At 39.8% G+C, this 27,945-nt stretch overlaps 1 protein-coding gene across 4 annotated transcripts in view; it reads right to left on the bottom strand.

Annotated features, from left to right (window-relative positions):
- Positions 1-282: 282 nt before the first annotated feature.
- LOC118799218 (trichohyalin-like) overlaps positions 283-27,945 on the bottom strand; it is a 182,888-nt gene continuing 155,225 nt past the window's right edge. For all 4 annotated transcript variants that reach the window (XM_036558957.1, XM_036558959.1, XM_036558958.1 and 1 more), the window contains 5 exons: positions 26,473-26,622; positions 20,867-20,976; positions 15,787-15,861; positions 3,370-3,463; positions 283-1,136 (listed from right to left, as the gene is read on the bottom strand). In XM_036558957.1, the coding sequence (XP_036414850.1) occupies positions 1,062-1,136; positions 3,370-3,463; positions 15,787-15,861; positions 20,867-20,976; positions 26,473-26,622 (504 nt within the window). In that variant the 3' untranslated portion in view covers positions 283-1,061. The remainder of the gene's footprint in view (positions 1,137-3,369; positions 3,464-15,786; positions 15,862-20,866; positions 20,977-26,472; positions 26,623-27,945) is intronic.

Raw genomic sequence — 27,945 nt, 5'->3', positions numbered from 1 at the left:
GAAAAAAAAAAAAAACTTCTCATCTGCATAAAGTTAAGAAAATCTCAACCTTTTATAACTTTTTATTGTTCTCTCCATGCGGCCTCTCAATTTTGCACAGTACTGTACATTCTACAATACTGCAATATAGTTTCCAAACATGACCAGTTATACGATAAAAAACTTGTAGTATACAAGCTGAATATATTTACGTACTCCAACTAGGGCTGCACAATATCGAAAGTATTAGTATTGCGATCATATCGATATGACTGGCATAAAACTGCATTGGTGAATCAATGATGTGATATGGTATCTATCATTTATTCTCCCCTCTATGGCCCATATACAGAAACTACACTGTACAAACAGCCTGATCTGAAGTACTTGTTTTTATGATATCACAAAAAACAACACATATACAATATATTCTCCTATTCAGTCTCCTGCAGTTTAGCCCTGCCCAGTCACACTGCAGCCATAAGGAGTGGAACTGTGACTGATTAAGATGCTGAAAGAGCACAGTAAAAAACAATGTGATTGATCTTAGGGCTCATTTGCAACTCCACATTGATGCCCATGGGATGGGATGTGTAACAAGACATGTGTAATGTGAAGTGTGATGGTCAGGTGTCATGTAGTACATCAGTATGGAATAAGTGATCGCATGTTTATAAAGCATACTTCCAGAATTTCCCCATTTTGGATTTAAAGATGCTGATTGTCTGAAACGAGCATATTAGAAAGGCCAATATCATGATAATGATTAAAAAAGAATATATTGTGATCTACCTCCAACTAAAACATAAGTATTTAAAACAGTTGCATGTAAAATTTAGGCACCCCTGGTCAAATGACATGTTTTGTTGATTTTCTACGTGAAAATAAGTTAATACATCCCTTATAGAGAGCACACTTCTGTACTTTAATTTTAATGCAAAATTACTGCTTAGTTGCTAAATTTAACATATTGGGAAAAACAAAATTATATATCAAGTTGCGACTCTACATGATAAACCAGATGTCATCTGTTTCCATCACCACCTCCACCTTCCCAACACACACATCTTCTTTTGGTATTCTCACTCCTCAACCTCCACATGACCTCGCAGCTGATTAACAAGTGCTTGCTGATTAGCAGAGTGACTGTGGATGGCCTGAGAGACAGTTAGAGAGAGAGAGAGGGAGGGAGAGGGGAGAGAGCGAGAGAGAGAGAGAGTTAAAGTTCATTAACTCTCAGTGCATAAACATTGATGAAGTGCAATGCAAGGCCCATGAATCCTTACAGCCAATCAGTGCAGTAGATGAGCAGTCATGGTGGCTTGAAAGATGGCCTTATAGAGGCGAGGACACGCTCTTTAACATTAACACACATAACAGACCTGTCTGCACCTTACAGCACTGGAGAGCATAACCGCATCTTTCATCTGTAAAAGAAGTAGCGTCTGTAGATTCTGCACTCAAGTTCTGTGCTCACTCTGTGTTAACCTTTTTATTATCACTTGATTTAGAACTCATATGGTTCATACACTGACAGAGCACTATGTGGCAACATTTTACATCAATCATAGAAACCCTAATATTCATTACTTCTTTGAAATAGAAACGTTTGATGTGTAAACACTGTTAAAGTTTCAAAATGTACTGATATGGATATGGAAACAAAGCTGCAAAAACAGCCCATTTTAAACCAATTGTATTTGTGATGTCACAAAAACCTTTATCCTCCCAGCTTGGGGGTGTCATGTGATGGGAAAAACCTAGTGGGTGAACCACAAGTGAATAAGGGAGAAAGCTGGGTAAACATCATGCTGATGTTTGCTGGATTATCTCAAAAACTACACTTATGCCTAATCCTATTTTACCCCTTGCCCCTACCACTGAGCCCTTAGCCCTCCGTTTTGCGCGTTCACGCCTATGGGTAGGATGTCCCGATTTTGTTGAGATAGAGGCGTAGGGGAAGTGTTAGGGCTACATGGCCCTCCAAACGGAGGTTTTTCAGAGGCACACTTCAAATAGTGTTATGGGAAAAAAAAGAAAAAACTGGCAAGATGGCTGCACAAGTGACCAAAGAAACCCACATATGTAAGAATTTTCTGTTAAAAAATTCGATAACCATTGTATTATCTTAGTTTAATGCTGTTTCAATATATTTTGGTCCTTTTCTTCATAAAAAGCATGAAAAAAATCACTATTAGTACGCTGATGTCCTAGTATCTACCGAGCTACATTTCCCACTCCACCTTAAATGGTGCAGCAGTTACGTTCTGGGACCTAAGGCATCAAAACTGCTGCACCATTTAGGTGGAACGTGAAAATTCGAACAAAAAGCTGGTGAATATCTGACTTCAGCTTCATATCACTGAAGAATTAGGGGTGGGTGATAATGAATAATTGCCACATATGATGCCCTAAATGTAACTAAAGCCCAGCAGTGAGGTTGCTGAATTTTACCCTCCTCTGTTATCACTGCAGACTGGCAGGGTTTCCTACAGAGCACCACTAGTAGCCTGTTAATGAAGTAATGTTCTTTTCTTTTATTTGAGGGTCCCAATTCAGCGGGGGAGAGTTCAACCACAAGGTGACGCTTGAAAATAAGGGGTAGGGGTAAAAATAAGAAATGGGATTGGGACTTAATCTGTCCTAATTTATATCAACCTATTCAGCCTACAGCAGTTTAGCCCCACCCATTCACACTGAAGTTATACAGTGTTTCAGCCTGGACTGCTTTTTGAATAAGGCACAATACAGGACAGCCAATCAGGGAAGAGCTCATTTATATACTGTATATAAATCTATATAAAAGTATATAAAGGCACAGTAACAAAAACAGCCTGTTTAATTCTAAGGGATGAAAAGATTCTGCCATGTAGATTAAATAAATGAATGAAGGAATAAATATATATATTAGTGGAAAAACAACTAAACATTTCTTAGGAACATTTACACATAACATTATATTTACAATGGTCTCCGAAATCTGAGACAATCCTGCGCTATATATTGTTTTGTTAAATATCACTGCAATATTGACCTGCAGATTACTGATATCACAGAAAGCTGTGTGCTGTCTGGACCACATCACAGTTTCAGATCAGTGTTTCAGTGGGCGTCTTGAATAATCAACATATTCATGTAATCTAATACATGGAAATTACTTAGGTCAAAATAATGCAGGCTAATCTTTATCCATGTCACGTTATGCTAGGCGTATTGCAATTTAATTGCAATACTAGTATACCGTCTATAACATGCATCCACAGAGGGAACATGTGAACTGACAATTAGACCACATACAAACCAAGCCAAGTTCATTTCCCCTATATGCATCATTAAGCAGAATGAATGCAGTACTAGACGTGATCTCGTTTGACCGATTCATTGCTTTACCTTCAATTGCTGGATCTCTCGCTCTCTCTCCTCCACCTGGACGCTCAACCTCCTTAGCTCCTCCTCTGATGAATCTCTGCACTGCTGCAGATGCCTGTTCCCACACACACACACACACACACCACACACACACACACACACACACACACAGATTGCTTCACTGAATTGCAGAATCCTAACAAAGTCATTTAAAGGGCAAGACACTTTATGACAGCTGACAAGAGGCCATAGAATGACCACTGCTTCTGAAGCCTAGCAAACATCATGTTTTATTGAATGTAATATACAGATTTTCTGTGTAAAACGTGTCATTCTGGTTCAGGACGCCACAGCACTTAACCCAGACAAATCACCAAACATGGTTTAAATGGGTTTAACAACCAAACCGTGAACTGCAGAAGCTGGCCAAGAGCTTTACGTCCTAAACTATTCTCAATTACATTTCGCTGCTGTCATAACAAAACCTTGTATCTCCAAAATGGAGGAGAAGGAAAAGGAGAAGGAAAAAACCTACTTTACTTTTAATGTAAGTCAATGGAACCAGACATTTTTCCAAGTAATTTTGTGCCATTTCTTTTGGTCCATTCATCATGAAATTTACACACAATGTAAAGGTCAACAGGCATTTTCGGATTATGTCAAAAACTGAAAAACGACAAAAATTGAGATATGAGATTTTGTTCTGACAGGAGCAATTTACAGACCTGAATAGCAACAAGTTAAACGACTGAACATTAAGCAGTAAGCATTAAGTAGCGATTAAGCACACTGCAACCTCACACACTCATACAAACTATTTTCAGAAATCTAGCAACAAGATAAAATGTTTTAATGCAGAACAAACTCTGTGTAACTACCTTGGAGCTTACCGTCAAGCATCAATGGTAGATTTGGTAGATAGTAAACGACAGATTTTTTTTTTTTTTTTGGGAAAAGAGTACATTTTGGCCTTCTGGCACGACAGTTAGTTCCTCTTCTTCAAGATTTCTGAAGCAGTGGAAAACAATCTTTCTCTGTCCACACTTGTGCAAGGTGCAGAGAAGTAGGTTCAAACAACTTTGGCAAGAGTAGGAAAGCCCTTGCTGACTGGTGCTCACAATCAGCCAAATTAAAGGAATATCAACCAATCACTGATTATCTATTTAGGCCAAAAATCGATCAACTGATCTTTCCATTCCTGGCCCAAAACAGGAATTAAATGTGCCTAATATTACACCAGTTTGTCATGCATGGTAGACAATATGCACTCTTCCGTAAATCAGTTCAATTGACATATCCAAGCCAAAGCCATACAATGCCAGAAGTCTAAGAAAGCATAACTGGCTTCATTCGCTCTGGGTGGGTAGAACAATCCTCACTCGCCCCCAGCACTCAACACAATGCTAACCAACATGGTTCTCTGTTAGCCGACATAACAGAATTGGCAGTTAGTGTTCTCCTCCAAGCATGATGATACGTCAAAAAGAAGCACCCTCCCAGTTTGGTAGCATTGTGTGATGAGGTAGATCTAGCAAGCAACTAGGAACTGGCCAAGGCTAAATTGCGGAAAAAACTGGGGGGAGAAAACAATAATAATAATAACATAAAATGTTAATAGCTGGGCTATTTTACTGTAGCTAACTAGACGACAACTTAGAATTTACCATCATGCTAATCTTAACCTGATTACAGCTCAAAAAAAAAAAAAACTTAATCTGTCCTAAAAATGTGACTTTTTAAACACACACACACACACACACACACACACACACACACACACACACACACACAATTATCTAAGCCGCTTATCCTTCTGGGTCCTGGGGGTGTGCCGGAGCCTATCCCAGCACTCATTGAGCTGAAGGCAGGAAACACCCTTTACAGGTCACCAGTCCATCAGACAGACATATACAATCACACATACATTTCACACCTAGGGGCAATTTAGCATGTCCAATTGGCCTGACTGCATGTCTTTGGACTGTGGGAGGAAACCCACACAGACACAGGGAGAACATGCAAACTCCACACAGAAAGGACCCCAGTCACCCAGCTGGGGAATTGAACCCAGGCCCTTCCTGCTGTGAGGTGACAGCGCTGTGACTTTTCATACGCATATAAAATGAATATTTGAAATTCTATATGTACATATTGAGCAGTAATTTTGCATTAGTTTGAACGGAATTTTTGCCAAAAGTAAGGATAAGCCAATCAAGTCCTAAATGTTGTTATGGAGAGAATAGCCCTCAATGTTACTTCAACCTATTGTATCAAGACTGCAACCTATATGCACTCTACTTTTGTTATTTACATTACAAACTGATATCTTGACATCTCCATAGGCTGTATCTATGCCTTTTCAGCAAATTAATGACCTTCAGTTGATTTATGACATACAGCCGTCTTTCACACACACTAGCATTCAGTGAGCGTAAGGCTTTGTTCCAGTTGTTTTGGCTGATGATCTGAAGTGACAGCCTCATGTTTGTTGGAGTCGTTAATGGAAGGCGATTCCTCTCCGCAGTCGGCCCGATTCCACCGCCCCCCAATCCCGTCTCCCATCAACAAGTCTGCCTGGAAGCCCCCAACTGCCACACTCAATAAAACATCAATAGCAGGAAGCGTATTGCGTGACAGCCCGGTCGGAGGCTTCAGATGGAGCGTGGTGTGACAGGCTCCGAGGACCCGCGCGTTCATAGCGCTGCAGAGAGCCCGGGACCCCGCAGACTGACACCGGCACTTTGATCATAAGGCGAGATGTGCGGGATGCGGCGCAGCTGTGCAACGAGATGCCACTGCTGTGTGTTTGAGAAGTACAGATACACTAGAAATACTTTTGCTAACTTTGTGCTCTACACAAGAATCAAACATACTCAGTATTGTTCCAGGTTTCAATGGACATCATATTGTCTGTATCTCTGTATTATTATAACTTGATTTTCATAAATCAATATAGTCTTAAAAGCTAATGTGGCTGTCATAGTCCTGAATGAACACTCTTAAAAATAAAAGTGCTGAAAATGTTCTTTGGAGTGATGCCATAGAACAGGGGTCGGCAACACGCGGCTCTTTTACTGTCCTGTTGTGGCTCTGTGGCAAAATTAGACTTTTAGGTAAAAATAAAATAATCCTCCTTTGCAGTAAAATAAAGCTCTGCTGATCGTTCAACACAGTTTTAACAATAAATATTAGTAAATGCTGTAGTTAATGTAGCCTATATCTGCTAATTCACCCTTTAACGCTGAAGTTTGGCACACAAACTGCTGGTCACGACAGCAATGCAGACATTGCCGAGCTAGTAGCTAACAAAAAGTCAAAGAGAAAGATTTAAGATGAACATCAATAATTTAGAGACGAATGGACTTGGATTTACATTTATAAGCAGGTTTCCTGCTATGTTTAATCTGCATCGACAAACTGTCAAACACTGAAGTCAGTTTTTTGTTCAAATTTTCTGGTTCCACCTTAAACGTTGCCTAAGGTGCCAGAATGTAACTGCGGCAACATTTAAACTGAAACGGGAAAATCCAAACAAAAAACTGACTTCATCTTCGCGACTTCCAACAAGAAGCTGGTGAATGAGGAGTGCATTTCAGCTTCTCAAAAAGTTGAACGTTGAGAGATGTTTTACAAGAAACTTTTCTTTTTCCTGCTAGAGATGCGAGAAAAGCGGCTCTAGCTTAATTAAAGATTAAAGCAGAGCAAAGTAAGTCTGCATTTTCGTTTATCTTTACATTTTCATATACTAGTACATTAGCACATACTGAGGCATATTTACAGTTGTTAAAATGGACATAAAACCTTTTTGAAGTTTGATGAACCTCCACATACACGCTTTAAAAACGTGCCACAGGTATAATGCCATAGAAGAACCACTATAAGTTCCCTAAAGAACCTTTCAGTGGATGGTCACCATTCAATGGATGGACTATTTTCTTAATGAAATTTCTAAGTGTGAAGAACCTTTTTATAAAGCCACATAATGGAAAAAAATACAGGATTCTGAGGCAAAGGACCTTAACATTAAGTAAAAGCTCTTTAAAGGTTCTTCACAAATCTGTTTTTCAAACGCTGTTCTTTGAAAGTGGTTCTTCTACGGAATTGCTCAAAGAACCTTTGGTGGCAGCTTTTTTGTTTTAATAGTCTAATGTAATTATTTTTTCTACACTCTTAAAAAAAGGCACCGCAGTGGGTTCTTTGAGTGATAGAGGAACCACTTTTGGTTCCCAAAAAAACACGCTTAAAGAAGAGATATGAAAGTGTGAAGAACCATTTAAAGGTTTAAAAGACCTTCACATAATGCAAAGATTCTATATCACCTTCACATTATGCGGAGGTTCTTAAAAAAACCACAAAAATAGTTCTGCAGAGAACCATCTACTGAAACGTTCTTTCAGGAATCAAAAGAGGTTTTACTATAACAACACACAAAGAACCCTTACTGGCACCTTTATTTTTAAGAGTGTAAAACCATCCATACAAATCAAAAACCAGTAGATCCTACATGATGCTTTGATGCACAAGGCGTGGAAGGGCTGTTGCCAAGAGACGCCACTGCCTTCACATGACGCCACCAGTATCCCACCTCCAATACACATTTACCACAGCGAGGTGGGCTACTAATCTCCATGAGTGGCGAGACTGAGATGAGCGCAGGCATGCTGAGAGAGGAAGGTGACCTAGTTTGTAGGCGGTGGTATTAACGTCGCAGCATTTTAGCAAAGAGCAAGAACAAAGTGGCACTTTTAATAAATAAGTAGGCCACTCAGGGCCGTGTCAGCACTCTGGTGTTTGCATTCGAAGGCTCACATTTGCACCCTGAATCTTTCACTCTACATCAGTGGTCACCGACCCTACTTCTAAATATCTTCTATTCTTGGAAATTAGCTCTGGCCCTTATCCACCACGCCCGATCCAACAAATGACTGTCTTCAGAGGACCTTGAGGAGTTGGATCACGTGTTAAATTTTGTTTAGAGGTGAAACCAGCAGAAAGATACATGTCGAGGAAGAGAGCTGGTGACCACTTCTGTATCTCCTATTAAGGAGTGATGGCTTAGAGGAACCACCATTAGTTTTCTGGAGAACCTTTCAGTAGGTGGCTCTTTGAAAAAATACAGCAGTGTTTTTCATCCTAAACCTTATCCATCACATCTGTAGCATATGGTTGATTATCAGTGCTTTTCCTTGTAATTAGTGAAAGACAAAAACAGAAAAACAGTTATAACAGTAGTTCTTTTCAAAAATTAATTTGAAAAATGCTTTAATAAGACGGGGTGTGTGGAGTCAGTACAGCTTAGAAAATATCATTTCAATGGATTATGGTACAGTTATGTTCCCTGACTAAAGGTACTGATATGTACCCTTGAGGGAACCACCCCAGTGACAAGAGGGGTACTGCCCCAGTGACAGTTTAGTTCCTTTATTTCTGAGAGTGTAGATGCCAACAGTCTCTGAAATCTCTTCAGTGAATTCATCCCTAAAATGCCCTAAAATCCCTCTCAAACTGTATCCAGGATTTCATTCATATTTTGCAGACTTGTCGATGTGGTGTAGAGCACAGTATGGCTTACTGTGAACTACAGAAAGGAAAAACTACCCATGTAGCTGAACACTGACTCATTTTTGAACGCACCATGCAGACTCTATGAGCACTACAGATCACATTCACAATTTCAATTCACAATTTTAGAAATATCAGTTTCATCTTGAATTTTTGAACTGGAGACACATGCTTAAAAATAAAAACAACAGATATCGTTAATATAATCTAGCTTCCATGTGCCAGCGTGACTTGCATACAGGGAGTTGGATTCTGCAGGGGAAGCAGATTTTGACAGTGGAATGTCTAAAACAGCTGCCCGAAGGTGTTCAGCTACATGATGAAGTGTTATTTGTCATTTTTAAAGTTCACAGTTAGTTGTACTAACCTCTAAACCACATCAACAGGCCTGTGTGGCCTTAATCGAGACCTGGCTGTGGGCTGAGAGAAGTTTTGCAGATGTATTTATGGAAAAGATTTGGATGACGATTGACTTTTGATGTTTGTTAGCGATGTTAGTTTTGTAGCTAATCTTAAGAAGCAAAATTTGGACACCATACATGTCTTGGCTGATCGACTATGTGTGGGGTAAGGGGAAATTTATGTACATTTTATTTTTGCCAAAACCATTCAGATAAAGAACCAGTTGTACCAAGGTTCTTAAGGGAACCAATGGTCATTCTTCTAGTTCAGGGGTCAGCAACCCAAATGTTAAGAAGAGTCATTTTGTTCTTTCAACAAAAATCCACCCATCTTGGGAGCCACAACATTGTATTTTTCATTTTACCATCTTGGCTGTAAATATGTCTCAGTATGTGATGTGTACTTGTGTACTTGCATAGGCTAACAGCATATAAACGAAAACGCAGACTTACTTTGCTCTGCTTTAAGCTTTAGCTCAGCTATAGCCACTTTTCTCACATCTCCGGCAGGAAACGTTTCCACAAAAGTGAAATAATTTCTTGTAAATTGTTTCTCCACGTTCAACTTTTTATGAGGCTGAAGTCAGCTTCTCATTCGCCAGATTCTTGTTTGTATTTTCCGGTTCTACCTTAAACGGTACCTGAGGTGTCAGAATGTAACTGCTGCATCATTTAAGATGGGACGGGAAAGTTTGAACAAGAAGCTGGCGAACGAAAAGCTGACCTTAACTTTGGGACTTTTCAGTGTTTGACAGTTTCTCGTTGTAGATTAAACGACCATTAGACCATTTATTGTTAAAACTGTGTTAGAACATTCAGCAGAAAAAGAGCCACGTGTTGCCGAACCCTGTTCTATGGCATCGGTCCAAGGAGCATTTTCGGCACCTTGATTTCTAAAATTGTAGATAATTGTCTTACAGGCCTTTCTTTTATCTTTAACAGGGCAAAAAGACCACTGTCCAGCTTACACAACTGAAACTTCAAGCCACCAGACACACTGACCCCAACCATTTAAAGCAAAACATCGCTGTTACAACTAACCAGATGAACACCAATCTGTGGTAAAGAAAAATGGCCCTACAAAGACACCCACGACAAAAATATTCTCTGACCTTCCAGGATAACTAATAGCTCTTAGACCGAATAGTCTTGGGTAGCTGTTGACTGCGGACATTAGGGGATTCCACCCAGAAACCAGAAACGCCTAAATTACTTTGAGTGCTACATCTGCCTGTACACAGTGTTCGAGACCCATCTGCTAGCAATTAATGGCATTTGATGATGAAGGCAGACAAAAAAAGTGCATCAAACACATCAGAGAGAAGATTGTCATTACTGCAGGCCAGAGTGCGTACTCCCTGAACCCTTTGAACTTCAATACGTACATTGTCTACCATGACAACACACAAACTGCCATTTCTTCCAATGCTCTTAATGGAAAACAAGAGCTATTCATTTCCTTACAAACACATCCATTAGGGATGAGAGGGGTGGTTCGGCAGGCTGTGTGTTGGTGTGGTGCTTTTGAAAGCTGCAGGAAGGAGCGCAGAGCCGCACCGATTGACAGGCCGCGCGCACGCACGCTCTACCTCCTGTCTCTTGGGTATAATTATCTTTTGGTGCTCTGCCAGAGATAGTTCTCCTTGTTGGAGTCGAGGAGAAAAGTGGACAAGTTCTTGTCTCAAATCAGCTCCAGATAAAGTGATTATGTTCTACATTGCGCCGCGTTGGGATTTTTTCATCATGCAAAGTAACAGGGTTGACACTGCGATAGAGAGAGGCGAGGAAGGGCTGATAAAACAACACAGAAGCTGTCTCAGAGAGTTTAACAGTGTGAGAGTGAGAGAGATACACAATACAGGTGACCATTCTACAAGTTTTCAGACATCTTATAATAACTTGACCCCTCTCAGTCACAGTATTGTTAAATATTTTACACATTAGCCACTAGAGCACTAGACAATAGGCCAGTGCAATAGGCTGATGTGATTGGACACAGGTCACTGACAAGTCACTCGATGATGACCCTTCAAAGGTGATAACTGTGTTGAGAAAGTAAAACTGATAGAGAACTAGAGAGGGCTAATTTAATTTTCTAATTAAACATTATATATTTAAAACAGTGGATTATGACAGGCCATTAATGAGCCGTGTCGTCCAAATGAGCCAAACGAAACATGAACATGATGAAATAAACATTAGCTGATCAAGGTCCAGTTAGACCAAATTACTTGCTTAAGACACATTAAAACTATTTTGATTAACTGTTTTATTTTCAGCATACTTTTATAATCTAATGAGCATTTTAAGACTGTATGGTTCATGACTATTGTCTTAAAAAATAAATAAATGAATTAATAAATAAAGAAACTGAAAATCTTTTTCGGAGAAAAAGTCTTCAAACACCTTTAAAATATCATAAAAAATATTTGATGCTTAACATTTCCACTGTTAAACACACATTGGCATTGAACTTGACATGAAAAAACAGCGTTCTCTGTTCATTCATTTCTAAACACTCTTTTCATCAATGTTTCCTTTTTTAAAAAAAAAGCCATGCTGATGCGTAACTACTCAGACCAAACATAACAAATAAAAATGAAAATGTGTGAAAGCGTGAAACATGACAACATGTATTTTCTTTCTGACCTGATATCTATCCTCTGTTCCTTTGGCTAAGTTGTTTACGTAATGGCATTGGACTGGATAAACTAACACAGGACTGCTACAGAAGCCGTGTTGGGTTACGTTCATGCATATTTTACGTTAATCGCTTTGTTGGAGAATTTTTTCATGCACTCGGTTCGGTTTAAATATGTAGAACAATGAACGTGGCTTTGGAACTCACTCAATCCCGCAGCTTTAGGTCTGTGCAGTTTTTCAACAAGGGGGATCTAAGAGCATGCAAGTCATCTTTGTGCGCATCATTTAAAGAGAAGAAACAGTCATGAACCCACACCAGCAGGAGCGGACGAAAGCAAGGGTTATCAGCAACACATTTGAGCTCAATATCATATTACTTCATATGTGGTTTTCATTAAGAATATCCACTAAATCAGTCAATCAGTCAAAGAATACAAGCTAAACATTTCACAGAAAGTTTTCAACAAGAAAATATTGTTTTTTGATGTCTGTTGGTGTCTGAAACTACATGGCTTTAAACAAGAACTCAGCATGGTGACAAACTAAAGACAACAGAACAAAAAGTCCAAAACAGAGCAAAGACAACAGAACAAAAACAAAAAGTGTGAGTTAAATGTCATTGTGTTTCAAAGGAATATCCATTCGCTTTATGATCTCTGTACAAAAACAACCAGCCAGGATCAAGATCAGTTATGGGAACAGTGTAGTTAAACACAGTAATTTCTGTAGAAGAACCAATTCCAAGCCAATCATCCAGAAAATTCAGCTCTACTGCAGGACAGTATTAAGTTAGGTCACAGTGACAAAGTATACGTCAATGCACAAGGACCATCCATTATTTCGAAAACAGCAGAGAGAGCTGGTAGATGTTGCTCTCACATTTTGCATTGCAGATAAGGACAGATCAAAAGCTAATAATGGTTCCATTTCAGGAACCAAACCCCTTCCAGCTGTCTGGGTGTGGGCAGTAAATGCTAACAGATCATGGTGGATTGGCTAACCACGCTTGCTTATGCCAATATGGGTCTGCAAGAATCACTGTCACTCCATTTTGCTTTAGAAGTTCAACAGTGACAATAATGTGCCTCATAAGAAGCAGATGGACGTTGTTAAAAAATAGAGGAAATGCAGAACGCAGTATAAAGAAATCAATACAAACCCTGATAAGCTACCAAACAGACAGGAGCAAACGTGTGTTGCTAGCTACGTGGCAGTTGCAGTGCTAGCACTGCACCAGCACACACTTAATGAATATGCACCAAAATGAGCCACTGTCACTGAATATGGCATTTTGCCGTTACTGGAGGCAGTTCAGAAAGATCTACACTTGCTTTCTTTGAAGTTACGACTCCAAAAGTTCATTGGATGGCTCTTATTTTTGTACCTGCACATAAAGTGCAATCTTTCATAGAACTGTGCATCCAAGCTAATTTAGAAACCTTTATTTGTGGTTCTGGAATTTTAGATTAAAAAAGAATGTAAAATGTTTTTTAGGCTGCTTTCACATTTAGTGTGTTTGCAAAGTTTGGGTTTTTGTGACACTCGTAACATTTCAGTTCATGTATTGACATTTCAATAAGAGTAATCATGGCACCTCACTTCATCTCTACTTCATGATTGATTGGTTTAATTATGCTTCAGTTTGAATTCAGCCAAAGAGGTCGCTGATGTCTGGCTCATCCAATCAAAAGTACAAAAGTCCCTGTGACAAAATCAAATGCTTCACTGGTGCTTGTCTACTGTTATTAGCAGCAGCTGTGCTGCAAGAACAATACAAGTATCTGTCAAGACTTAAATGTTAAGCTGGCTTTGAACAGCGAAAGTTTCATGCAACAAGCTACATGCTATGGGTTGCCTGCAACTTGACAGTTACATGAAGTAATTTAAAAACAAAAAGCTGCATGCAAACTAATTACTCCACTAGTTGGCGAAGTTAGCAGCTCATATTTTTGAGGGACCACATTATTCTCGCCATAAGGCTGTATTTGCAGCATTTCTATCATCTTTGTATATGTTTTAGCTGTCATTGCTGTTTATTTCTTTAGTTATCTAAGATTTTGTAATATATATTTGAGCTTTTTATCTGTTGTGTGTATGTTAAGCCTTTGAAAATTAATACTTAAGTAGCAGTTATAGTTGTATCCTACTTGATGCCTTGCTCATCCTGTCCTAGAAGCACAACAAGGTAATCAAAGAAAGTTTAACTCAGTGTCCCCTCTGTAATAATTCTAATCCTTTGGATTTCAAATGAATTAACTGTCCATCCTGTGCAGTCTAACGCTGTTGCTTCATCTGTCTTGATCGGTTGCCCACGCTCATCAGCCTTCTGGACCAGTCTGACCACTGTGGAACCTCCTGCTGTACAACGCTGTGTAAACCTGGCTCAGCAAACTGACGAAAGCCAGTTGGAGGCCTCCTTTTCATGCACCCAGTAAACTTCCTGTTTGATTTTCTTGTCCATTGATCCAGTGAAATCGATTGTTTGAAAGTATGTCTGTTGACATGATCATGTGATCTGTTAGCGGCATTTTGATCAGTTGTTTTATAAAGCAAAAAAGTGATTCTTACAACTGTTTCACAAAGAGACACTTCCAACTGTTGTGCCTGAGTTTCAAATGAGTTGCAGGGAATATTTATATTTAGGTTTTACGCAAATAAAGTTTCACAGTGCAACGCCACTCTTAAACGGGATGATTATGCAGACAGTAAAGCACTGAGAAAAGCACACTGTGGTGTTGAATTCTCTCGTTTGGTGCGGATCATCATAAAAATGAGCTCCCAACAGCTGTGAACTGAGCCACAGATGTCTGGAAGTGGACCGTGGCCTGTAACTTCTACTGGAAGCTTTGGTGTGAAGCCAAATATGGGAGTGTTCACACCAGTTGAAATGAACAGAACTAAAGAAAAAGTTTGATTAGTTCATACATAGTAGGTGTGAAAGCACCTGTTTACAACAAACTGACAAATTCCTAGCACACTTCTGTAGGGCCTTCAGTTTAGTCTGCGTGAGGGCAGGCAGTTCCATAGTGTTATATATTATGAAACTTGTGGACGACATGATAGGGAAGCCTGTTTTTATTTTCAGCACAAATATGAGACAAATATAGATCTGCACAACACACATCTGATGTGACAAATGCTGTGTCACCGTGGATTCAATGCCAGATCCGGGAATTCCACGGAAAACTAGAGCTTTATTTGCGCTAACTCCACGCTGAACTCCACAGAGAAGGAGCAGCCTCTCTCTCCCTCTCTCTCATTCCCTCGCTCCTCACTCTTATAATGGGCATTCTGCATCTCTCCATTTCCCAGCCAACAGCTCAGATCACAGGAGGGCCTTCCATTCATTTGGAGCCCTGCGAGAAGAGCTGTGAGTGCTGGGAGCCTGACCGCTAAGCGCTAAGTGCTAACACAGGCCCCGCGTAAAGCTTTGTGTCAAATTCCTTGACCAACTAAATGAGGAGCGCAGAACAGCGGTATCGCTCCAAGATACGGCTAACAAACCACTCGCCTTTTCAGAGCTTTTGATTCCTTCTGAAAGCGGGAGACAATCCGGCGCTAAATTGACAAGGGGATGCGGAGACCGGAGAGAGGCGTGTGAACAGCCTGCTGTACACGCCATTAGCCCGCAGAGAGAAAGCCAGTAAGCTGTGCTGAAATCTTTACTCGCGGCTGTGCGGCTTGATTAGCAGGATGCTTTAAACCGAATGAAGGAACACAATGTAGTTGAGCTGCGGTGGAGCTCCAGACAGACGGTGATGAAGCATGGGAGATGAGAAGGGCCAAAGTTGTAAAGAGGATGTAAAAGCAGGAGACAGGTGATTAAACCTACTCTTTCTCTCTGCTGATGGCCGCCAAAAGCCAGTTCTGTTCTTTGATTCGTCTGGCCAGACTTTCACTAGCAGTCCTGAAAAAAAGAAAAGACATGGATGAATTAATCTGAGAGGACAACCATGCAGTCAAACTCTATATAATATGCTTAAAGTACAAGCAACTACTGTGGACTACTGTGATTTAAAGAGGGGAATAAAAGACACACAGATTCTAATAAAAAGAGCAGACATGAACTCTTAGATGTAGCATTTATCACTGGTGCTAACCAAATAATTTCATTGTAATTCTCAGTCATAGTTTACTGAAACAAGCAGAGAAATTCTGCAGAAAGTGAGGATTCAAAACATTCAATCAATATATAGATGAGCAGATGTTTTACTTATTTGAAATTTGAGATGTTGCTTCCATATCCAGTCTCATTTTGTAGAAATAAAAAAAAGATTCTTGTCATGTTTTGTCATTTCTTGACATTGAAACATGGAAAAAAGTCAGAAGTGCAGACTTTAAAATTTCCATACAGAAAACTGAAAACTGAATGTAAATATGAATGTAACTAAGACATTATCTATAAAACTGCATATTTACATTTAAATAGAACAGTAAAACAACAGTAATAGTGGTCACATTTTCATCTTCTTCTAAAGGAAAGAAAGAAAGAAAGGAAAATACCAAAAGAGTGAAAGAAAGAATTAAAGAAAAAAGATGGAGGAAAGAAAGAAAGAAACATAAAAGGAAAATAGCAAAAGAGTGTAAGAAAGAATGGAAGAAAAAAAGTTGGTGGGAAAGAAAGAAAGAAAGAAAGAAAGAAAGAAAGAAAGAAAGAAAGAAAGTAAAATACCGAAAGAGTGAAAGAAAGAAAGAAAAAAAAAGACGGAGGGAAGGAAGAATGAAAGAAAGAAAAAAGAAAGAAAGAAAAAGAAAGAAAAAGGGAAGGGAAGGGAAGGACGGAAGGGTGGAAAGGACAGACAGAAAGAAGGATGGACAGAAGGCTGAAAAAAGAAAGAAAGAAAGAAAGAATGATTAAACAAATGAATAAGAAGGAAAGAAAGGCCATAAAGTGGGAGTGAGGTGACTCAGCTGGACTGCAGGCCGCTGTGCTCTCTGAGGAAACAGTAAAAAGGCTTTTGGAGCTGAACTGACTAAACGTTGGTGCTGCAGGTCGGACTGCTGACGTGTCGGAGTGGCCGCAGTGAGGTGTGGGGAGATCTGAGATCAGAGCAACAGGCGTAAACTCTGACGGTGCTGAAACACGAGCAGAGGGCTCTGTGTTTAAATCAGACACAGGTGGAGAAATACGCTCCCTGTGCGACAGCCTGGCTCCTCCTCGCTGTGGTGTCAGAAAGGGGCTCAGAGGGTCTCCCTGAGAGTCTCACCTTGCTTGTGTTCATTTGATTTCAATCAGAATTCCCTGAAGAGACACAGCTCACGTAAGGACACATATAGCACTTAAGGAGTGGAGTCTGACTGATAGGAAAATGTTGTGACCATTACTGATTTTAAGGAATTAAAACTTCTGATACCTGATAATAATGACTGCTATACTACAGGTGCAAAATTCCTCAACAAACTTTTATAGAAAGTTTGTTCCTCTTTGCTGCTGTAACAGCCTCTACTCTTGTAGGACAGTTTCACACTAGATGTTGGAACATTGCTGTGAGGATCTGATTGCATTCAGTCACAAGAGCATTAGTGAGGTCAGGTACTGATGTTGTATGATTAATTCTGGAACTGACTGCAAAGGTGTTGGATGGAGCTCCATTAATTCCAGAGAACACAGTTCCACTGCTGCACAGCCCAAAGTTGGGGGGCTTTATACCCCTCTAACCAATGCTTGGCACTGGGCATGGGGATCTCACGTCCTCACATTCATTCGTTCTTTTCACAAAGGCTTTTATCTTTATCCTAGAGCCCATGTGTCAAACACAAGGCCACACTATTCGCCCCGCAAAATGATTTTAATTTTCTATTAATATTAGCCCATTTCGCCATGAGCTGCACTACAGTTCCCAGCATGCAGTGCAATGTAATGTGTGCTCCCATCCCCTCCCCAACAATGATCTCTGGGACAGCACCACAAAAAAGGATGCCAGGTGTCTAGATCAAGTGAATGGGCAGTTTTAAAACACCTAGTGTACATCAGGGACATTTAAAGAGGTTTAACAGTGATCTGCGGCTAATGTAGTCAACTGTTTTATATAAAACAATTTGTTTTTATTTAAAGTTATTTTTGAATTGTTCAAGTATTTAACGCCTGTTTTTGGCTGCTGTAGTTTTGCCATATTTTAAATAAACAATGGCCAGTTGGGGTCATGGCAAAATATTAAGTAAAAATAAAATAAAAACACAGCTGGCCAACAGATTTGTTGAGATTTCTGAATATGGCCCTTTACATGCTTGAGTTTGACACCCCTGTTCTAAACATTTTACATATTTTTACATGTTTGTTATGCTTTTGTTACATTGTTTTTACAATTATGTTGTGTTATATTGTTTTTACAGTTATGTTGTTTTATGTTTTACGTTCATCGGTTTAGCCTGAATTGCTATAACAAAAGGGAGCAACTGCAAAAGCATGAAACTATTAAAGGGCCCATATCATTAAAATAATAATTTTCTTAATTTGTGAGATGTATGTACATAAACCCTGTTACAGTCCATATAACTACGCTGCAAAAACAGCCCATTTGCAAATTTGTTATTTTTGTCACAAAAGAACAATTTTTTTCATTTAGATACATCCAACTATTTGCCCCACTGATTCACAAGTTAAAAGGACTGTTTTAACCTGGACCACTTTCTGAATGAGGCACAGTACAGGGCAGACAATCAGAACAGAGAACATCTACATACATCTGTCTTAAAGGCACAGTAACATAAACTGCTTTTTTAATTCTATGATTGTGCAAATGAATTCTAACCATTTTTGATATGTACAACCACTCAAACATCATAAGTGGATGATAAGTGTCCTCGGTGAAAGAAATAAAACACTAGACAAATGTAGGATACTTCCTCACAAAAATACGTGATACCCCTCACTTTAGAGTGGTACGTTGGTTACAGCCTGAGACAAGCCACTCATAAATACCCACGTTCTATTGACGGCATTTTTAACACCACTATTAAGTCCATGTAAAGTGATTTTATGGGCCAGATGACATAAGATGCCTTCTCAGATAATACTCAATGAACATTATGTAGAGCAGAGGAGGTGTTTTTCATTCAAGACTGGGTCTGTATCATTAGACTCTGAACAACTTGGCGCAAATAAGGCCCGATAAGTGCACGTAAATGTTGTTCAGGTCGGACCGGACTCCCAGGGACAATAATCGGAGGCGATAAAGCATTACTAAAGAGCATGTAACAACAGTGATCAGAGACTCAATGGCTTTCATTAGAACTGATTGTGTCATGATTGGGCTTAAATTGCAAATCAAACGCTGCAGCTGTAATCAGGCCGAGAGAGAAACGGAAAGCAAAGCAAATATGCAGCTCTGTGTGAGAGGACGAGAAGACTTTAAGAAGGAAAAGGAGGGGGAAAAAAAAGACAAGCCTCTAAAGATAGCCTGGCCTTTTATGCAGCAGGGCGCAGTGAGAGATTCATGGTGGCTTGGATTTGTTCTTCTGACATTTCTTAATTAACCAATATTAATGTAATCTTTTATTATTCGACCAAACTGGAAGATGTGGGTGGCCTTGATCATTTATGGAGTTGGGTTGCAAATCGTTGGCCAACGTGCCTTCGTTAAGTATTACCTCAGAGCTCACCATAAAAAATGAAGAAAAAAGATCTTTCTGCTTTCGGAAAACAGATGAAATACGGGCTGTATTCATGAAAGCTATTTGCTGTGGGGTCTTGATGATGTGCATGGTGAGCAGAAGTGTTTAATATTGATGGTAATAATAACCAGGAGGAAAAAGAGAGTGAGAGAGAGAGAGAGAGAGAGAGAGAGAGAGAGATGCCTATAGTAGCCTACAAATTCTCCGTGTGTGATGAGAAGTCTGAGGGGAGGACCACAGTTAGTTGGCGCCCCATTAAGTCTGTGCACTTTATTGTCAAACACACTGCGTGTTTGTGTGATGTAAGCTTTGGGGGGTTGTCAGTATCTTCAGCTGAACTTTTCAATGATTTCAACACAATCTTACTACTCCTATTAACAACATTACTATCTGATAATGAAGTCCCACACAGGGACAGGAAGCGAAAGCTTATGCAGATTCTTATGCAGTTTCTACAAGGGAAGCCAAAAGACAGTTTTGTGTCAAGCAGAACAAGAAACCTAGTAATAAATGACTCCCAATCAAAAAGAAAACTCAGTTACAGTTGTTCTTAGTACAGAACAGGGATCTGTGAATTAGTATTTCTAGATATGTTTTTCTACATTTTCAAGACAAAAATGTTCCGACTTTGCAGGAAAACCAGAGAAAAGCACAGGAGTAACCTACAGAACCAACAAAAAGCTCCTGACTTTATGAATTGCCATTTTACAAAAGCTATGTTTAATGTATTTTTTAACTGAAAGGGCAGAACTATCTCTTTTTGGTTACTGAGGTTAAGGTTTGGTTTGGAGTCGAGCTTAGAAAGGTACTATGACATACAGACACTTACATCTGTATGTATATTATACTATATCACTGCTGTCGGAACAAAACCTTGCATCTCCAAAATGATAACTTTACAGGAGAAGCAAAAAACATACTGTACTTTTAATGTAAGTCAATGGAACCTGACTTTCTTGCAAGTCATTTTGGGCAAATGAAATTCTTTGGGCATCATGAAATTCTGTAAATGGCAACTGGTCACTGAAAAAAAATGAAAAACAACAAAAATGCAAGGTTTTGTTCGGACAGCAGCAATATACTATATCATATTATTACACATTATATGTATGTATGTGTGCGTCAGAATTTCATGATGAACAGACCAAAAGATTACATAATATATATAATATATATGTATAATATATATATTATATACATATATATAAAATACACTAATATTATAATAACATTAACAGAACAAGTACAGATGACATACACATACATATATATGTAAAAAAACAGGTGGGTGTACATACTTGTGCTGTTTGATCCAGTGGCTGATGACGGTCACAAGCTGCATTCTCTCCTGCTGGAGGTGTGTCTTATCAGTGAGGGCTTCCTCTAGGGTCACACTCAACTGCTGCAGCTGTGTGTGAAAGCAAGAAATCAAAACCAGACATGAGAACGAACACACACACACACACACACACACACACACACATTCATGTAAAGCTGTAGGGGTTTATCATTGAAAATAAAGTAAATATATATTACATGTATAAAATAACTTTACAGGAGAAGAAAAAAACAAACCGTCTTAACGTTCAATGTAAGAAGTTATTCTGGAGGATTTCTATTGGTTCATTTGTCATGAATTTTTCACACAATGTAAAGGGCAGCTGGTGTTCTTAAATTATGAAAAAAATGAAAAACGACGACAATAAAAAGATATCCTGTGAGCGAGTCTACTGCATGCCCCCAGACACTGCAAGAATTTATCATCAGCAGACCTGATTTAACATGTTGGATAACTACAGATAATATTGAGCTGCCTCAAGCACAGCTTTGGAAATAGTTAAATGAGCACACTGACACTGACTGATTGAAATCACTGCTTATTGTATTAATGATTTTTCTATTTATTATAATGTTCGTGTTTTTTTCTAAGCTGATAAATGCTTACTGACCAGATAAATAAATCTTTAATTAAAAAACTTTCTCATGTACCTACAACTTTTGCACAGTTCAGTATGCAGTCTTGGTTGCACATATGCAGTGTTGACTTTTGGGCACCTGCCAAAAGTCAACATAATGTCAACTTCCTTATTTTCCTGTCATTTGGTACCCACAAAAACAGAAAACCAAAACATGCGAGCATATCTGCACACACACAGACACACACACACACACCCGCCCTCACTCCACCACTAATAACAGCCACCTCAGCCAGGACTGCAGTCTCGTCTTTCTCTCCCCCTGCTCTCCCTCACATAATCAGGCTTTCCTTCTACATGCTATTAATTGATTCAATATGCTGCGAGGAATGCCTGCAGCTTTCCCATGTCTTACATTTAGAAGTTTATTATGCTAACCATATACTCTTGTGGGGGTGTACTTCTAATCAGGTGAATTCAATTAGAGCATTCTTGATCCTTTTTTCCCTTGTTTTTCTGGATCCGAGAACACAACACGTCTCAGGGAGAGCGTACACACTAATGTCAGTCTGAAACTCTCTCTCACTCGCACTCACTCACTCTCTCTCACACCATGAACAAAAACATGTATGTATTTGCGTTTTTGGCCAAAACAGCTCCAAGTTGAGGACTGGATCGAATCAAACGGAGGGAGACCCCACCTAAAACAAAAGCAGACCGGCCAGCCAGGCTAATGTGTAACAAATGCGTGTGTGCTGGCTCCAGCTCCGTGGCTAGTGTTTATTAGCGGCCGAGCAGCCGAAATAAATACAGGCATAAAAGCAACATGAGCGCTGGATTTAGCATGCAGAGCGGGTGACGGATGAATGCAAACACCTCAGCAAGGGGGTAAATGGTTATGGCTCTGAGGGAAAGGGGGACAGAGAGGGAAAGAGAGAGCGAGAGACAGAGAAAAGAGCAAGGGAATAAAAATACACAGACATATTGCCAGTTTATTAGGTACTATCATTGGCCACTCTGTAGGTTTATAATTACTGACTGTCCATCTGTTACTGCGCAGTTCAACTGCATTCCCTCTACCCTGTCCATGAGTAGAAGGTGACCAGGACAGAACTACCACTGACCAGATATTATTCAACTGGTAGACTACTCCCAGCACTGCAATGATACCAACACGGGGCCATCATGTTAGTGTGTGTGACACTGACCTATCAGGTTTTTTAGCACTCCTACCTCGAACATCAGGCATAACAGAGGAAAACCATGACTATCAAAGCTAGGTCTTCAGTTTGGGGCATAAAACTCTGTCAACACATGAGAAAAAAAGTCCACATCTATGATAATGCTAATTCCATAGCATCATCCCTTTATGGGGTTTTACAAGCATGTTATTGCTAAGCTAATGTTGGTCCTTTTCAGAAACCCGGTTAGACTACGGCTTATACTTGCAGTCAGTGACTTGTGTAGGACTTCCAGAAGGCCCAGAGTAATGTGGGTGTGTCCCAACCATTGGATATTAAAAGTTAGTTCCACTGTCATCTGACCTATATATCTACCACAGAAAAAAAAGATCCTGACTATTTTATGTCGAGCATTTCAAATTTTAACCTTTTTTAACCCCCAATGCTTAATAATGAAAATGAATATAACTCCAATACTTGTAGAGTTTAAATACAAGTATGATGACACTATTACAATAAAATGAACTAAAAATTACAGACATGTATTTTTTAGTTCCCAGAAATCATTAGGCCTAGAAGGCCCTGAGGGTTCCCCACTGAGGCCACTGACAGTTCAACACTACAGCTCATCTTCTTCCACGAACATTTTATGTTAATTATCCTCTAGCCCATCTTCAGTGGTCAGTTTCAGCAACAGCACCACTATTAGATGAATATTTTTGGTAGGTGAACTATTTTCACTTCAGCAGTGACACTACATGGCTTCTGTGCCTGATACACTCTTAGTAGCACCACACACAGTACCACGCTGCCATGCCACTGCAATATAGGAGTAATTACTGCGCTGAGAACGGTCCACTACCCAAATAATATAAGGTCAGCAATGGTCCTACGGTGATCTGCTTCTATTGAAGGAGCATGATAAACTGTGCAACAACAGATGAGGTACAGTCAATAATCGTAAACCTACTATACAGCAAAAAAGGGTGTAGGTACAAGGTTGGCATAGCTAAAAAACAGGTAACCCAGTGTAGATTTGTATGTATATACATAGAGAAAGAGAGATAAGTTGTAAGAGAGAGAGAGAGACAGAAAGCATGAGCAGTGATATCAAGATGTGTAAGGCATTAGAGCGCTGGGCAGACTCTGAGGGAGGGAGACCTCTGACATAGAGGGCAGCCAATGTGGCATTCATTAAACAGCCCGGAAAATAGACTGATTAAAATCCAGTGCATGGAGAGGTAGAGGAAAAAGAGTGATGGAAAGAGAGAGGGAGCGAGAGCAAGAGAAAGCGAAAAAGAGCGTCAGCGACAGTCCTCAGTTTGCGAGCTGGCTTCACTGCGGACCATCTGCTCTGCATATTAGCCCTGCTGTGTGCCGAGGTGATTCATTACTCCAATAGGCCATCCTAATATTTCTCCAGCAGCCGCCAGAACAAAGGCCCAGCCCTCTACGGCTTGACTCACAGGCACTGAACACTCTGTCTAGACACCACTTGTCAGAATTACCCTGTTCCAACACTAAGAGAGAGAGAGAGAGAGAGACTTCAGATGATGGCTCAATTCCACTGCCAATTCGTTCCTTTCCCTAGCACTTTTTTTTTTCCTTCTTCTTCCCCGCCGTCATAATGCGGTCGTTCTTGAGCTCCGTGTCCAATGTTTTCACATGATCTTCAGTCTAACGGCCACAGGCTGTCGGAACATTCTGGCCCTTTCACAAATGAAGCTAATGGGGATGGCTCTATGCATGGCTGCACTGGGGGATGGTAGACTATCGCTAGAGCACTTGCAGGAGGGAAAGAGAGAGAAAGAAAGAGAGAGAGAGAGAGATGCAGGCTCTGGCTGATCAAAATGGAGATTGAGTAATTTCAGCTATCAGCGTGTGCATACAGCACACTCAGTTATCTCCTCTCCTGAAGACACATCTGCTCTGTCTCCACAGAAACCAGCTCCTGCTCTGACAGTACACATACTGCACACACATGACAGGCTGATCTACCAGTTGAACCCTCAACGTGCGCCGCAACCTGTTTGTTAACTTTTGTCCATCTTGGTCTGAACACGTTTGAATGAAATAAAAACCATTTGAACCATTCAACTACATTACGCTCATTAAACGACATTATCCTGCTAGAGCCAAAAAAGTTTCTCCCTTGTTTGATCAGCCCTTAGATGTTCAGTCGTTTTATGAAGAGACATGTGACAAGAAATAGGTGTAGGCTTTAATGTTCAGTAATTAATTAAATGCGTGAAACGTTACATTCCCTTTGGTCCATATGTTCTCTGATCTAACCAGGGGGGATAGATATAAGATAATCCACTTGCACAAGGAAGACAATTAAACCAGAAAAAAACAAGAAAAAAAACCCCAGAATTATATATATATATATATATATATATATATATATATATATAAATTAAAAGCTACAGAGAAAATGTGACTCCTAACAACCATGGAAGGCCTGGTAGACCACCAGTACTGTCATCATTAGATAAAGCTGTATTTGTATGTAGATCGAAGCTGTATTTATCTTTGAGATCAAGCTGCTTCAGATCTGAAAAAATCCACAGGTGTTTCTGTCCATCTTCCACTGTGAGAAGACAGCTCAATGCTTTAAAAGGATGTACAGCTGTCTAAAAGCCGTTACTAAGAAAATGAAATACACAAATAAGACAAAGAAGCCGCTGGTGTTCTCAGAACAATGGACTGACCACCCCAGAGCCCAGACCTCAACATCAATGGACGTGTTTGGGACTACTTAAGATTGTGAAAACAGACAATGCAACCAACTTCTACGACTGAACTTCGCAGGTGTAGAAAAACATCTCTGCGTATTTCTTTGAAAAACTGAAAGCAAGTCTCCTCAAAAGAATGGAAGCTATAATAAATGCAGAGTGTGGATAGCATCATTCAAATCTTTTTACTTTTTCTTTTACCTTTTTGTGCCAGTTTAGGTGCTTTGTACAAAACACAAGCCTAAACATGTAGTTCATGGGCCATGTACATGGAATAACGTAATATTAGCTTTTTTCTAGCTTGTATTTGAAGGAGTGTCATGTAAAACGGTGGATGGATGGTGTTATCCCAAGTGTAGCTCATTACATATTCCACTCAATTTACGTTTGGGCAGCTTGAGGTGGTCAGCTTTGCATTGATTTCCTGCCAACTTTTAAAACCAGGCTTAAATTTGCATCAGAGTCTTTAAAGGTATGATGTTGAGAGACTTCCTTTAACAACAGCAGCTGACATGGTGGTTAGACGAAGGCATGAGCCTTAAAGGTGTGCTGAAAAATTTCATCTCTCAAGATCACATGTATGTGAGAAAGTGCAGAACAAAACATGCAGTGACGTAGCAGCACTATGTGTGCAGTCCATGTTATTGTTTCAAATTCTCCAGAGTAGAATCAAACCCATGCACAGGTCATGAGGTCAGGGCAGCTTAAAATTTTAAGACAATGTACTGAACTAATTTTTTGAGTAAACTCACTTTAGGTCACTGGAGTTCACCTCTGAACTCAAAATAAGTTTTTGTGCAGTAAATTGCCTTAAAATTCAGTTGACTTTTCTTTGAACGCATTCTGAAAGAAATTAATTTACATTGCTATCTCTTTGCCGCTGAACTTTCATTTTCTGTGTTGCTTCAAGTTTGTTGCCTTTATTTAAACCATGTGCTTCACAGGTGCATAGTTAGTAGGTGGGGCTATGCACAGTTTGCATGATGTAGTCTGCAGTTTTAGAAAACTGACTGTTAATTTCAGGCACACTTTTACATCTGGACCAGAGTCCGTTGGTTACCTAAGATCATACCTCTCGAACACTGTGCTCATATTTCTCCTGCAGGATGGCATGCTCCCTCTTCAACAGGACATGATGCTCCTCTAGGCTCTCCTGGCACTCTCTCTGGCCTTGCTGGGGCTGTTGGCTCTGCTCCAAAATCCTCTCCTCATAGCTCTTCACCTACAATAGAAGGAGAGGGACACCATGACACTGTTATGCAGCCCTGAAGGCTTGTTAGCACTGTTCGCGTTATGGTATCTTCACTTGTTGGAAGAAACAAGTATAATATAATAGGTATCTCTGAGCAAAGTAGCTAAGCAAAGGCCATGCAAAAAACCTGTTTTGTCACAGCAGAACCCGCTCAGAATTTGACTGTGCCAGGCAGTTTCACTCAGATTAGCAGAGGAAAAGTAAACTAAACTGGAAAAATTAGCATTTTTTACTTTGCCACTCTACTACAAACACTAACAATGGGACCTGCTGTTTGTCTTTACGCAGTGTGTGTGTCTCAGGTGTAACACAACAGCCACGGAACCAGGCCGCCTCTCAGAACTGTTAAGGACCTTCCTTTCTTCTAAGTAAGGCATTAATTCAGCATTAATTATAGAACACGTCAAACTGCATTTCAGTCAGCGCTCCCCTGGACTCTCTGGGGCGTTCTTAATGACAGTAATTACCAGTCATAAAAAGACTCATCTAAAATTAACATTTCTCCTTGGCCTTGATAGGGAAAATGTAAATAGGGGAGAAGTACAGATGTTATGATTAGGCCCAAATTGCACATCATTCCTTTGTTTCCATGTATGTCAGGCAGAACAATGGGAGCTTGACAAAAGCACCGCGGGCCTAATTTCTCCAAGCAGTGGCACACGGGCCTCTTCAGGAGGCGGGAGACTGCTTAACATTTAGATTGTTTCTCTTAATGGGGGGTGGAGTAACTTAGGTGTGTGTGTATGTGTGTGGTTGTGTGTCAGTGTGGGGACTGATATTAAGGTCAACAAAGTGGTTTCAGGCTGGCACCAAGCTGACTGAAGAGTCTAAAAAACAAAACGCAAATAAAAAGCTTAATAATCTGCTCCTGAATAAGAATAGTACCAGGTCACACTCTAAATAATAAGGAACTCTATTGCACTATGTGTACAGCTATTGAGGCTTGCATGCCAAAGCAATTTCTGAGAAGGTCCAATCCATTATTTTAACAGCTCAGTTCCAAAAGATGATAGAGAAAAGTGGTAAATTTGTGTAGTAAAAACAAACCAAATGCAAACATGCTAGTTCAGAGAGGCCACTAAGCAACTGAACTAAAGCTACCTGTGCATTCTGAGACTTGCAACAGTGAGGAACCTGTAGGGACTTCTAGGCCTTTAAAAGGCCTGATGATTTAATACTTTTAGTTCATTTTTATTTAATACAATCATCATGGATATTGTATTTGCAAGCATTGTAGTAATACTCATGATACACTGTTAATTCTAGTTTGGAAGGGTTAAAATCTTGAAATTC

This window comes from Colossoma macropomum, unplaced genomic scaffold, assembly GCF_904425465.1.
Source record: "Colossoma macropomum unplaced genomic scaffold, Colossoma_macropomum, whole genome shotgun sequence".
Classification (NCBI taxonomy): Eukaryota; Metazoa; Chordata; class Actinopteri; order Characiformes; family Serrasalmidae; genus Colossoma; species Colossoma macropomum.
Note: the sequence above shows the minus strand (reverse complement) of the source record. Positions and strands in the feature narration are given on the sequence as shown.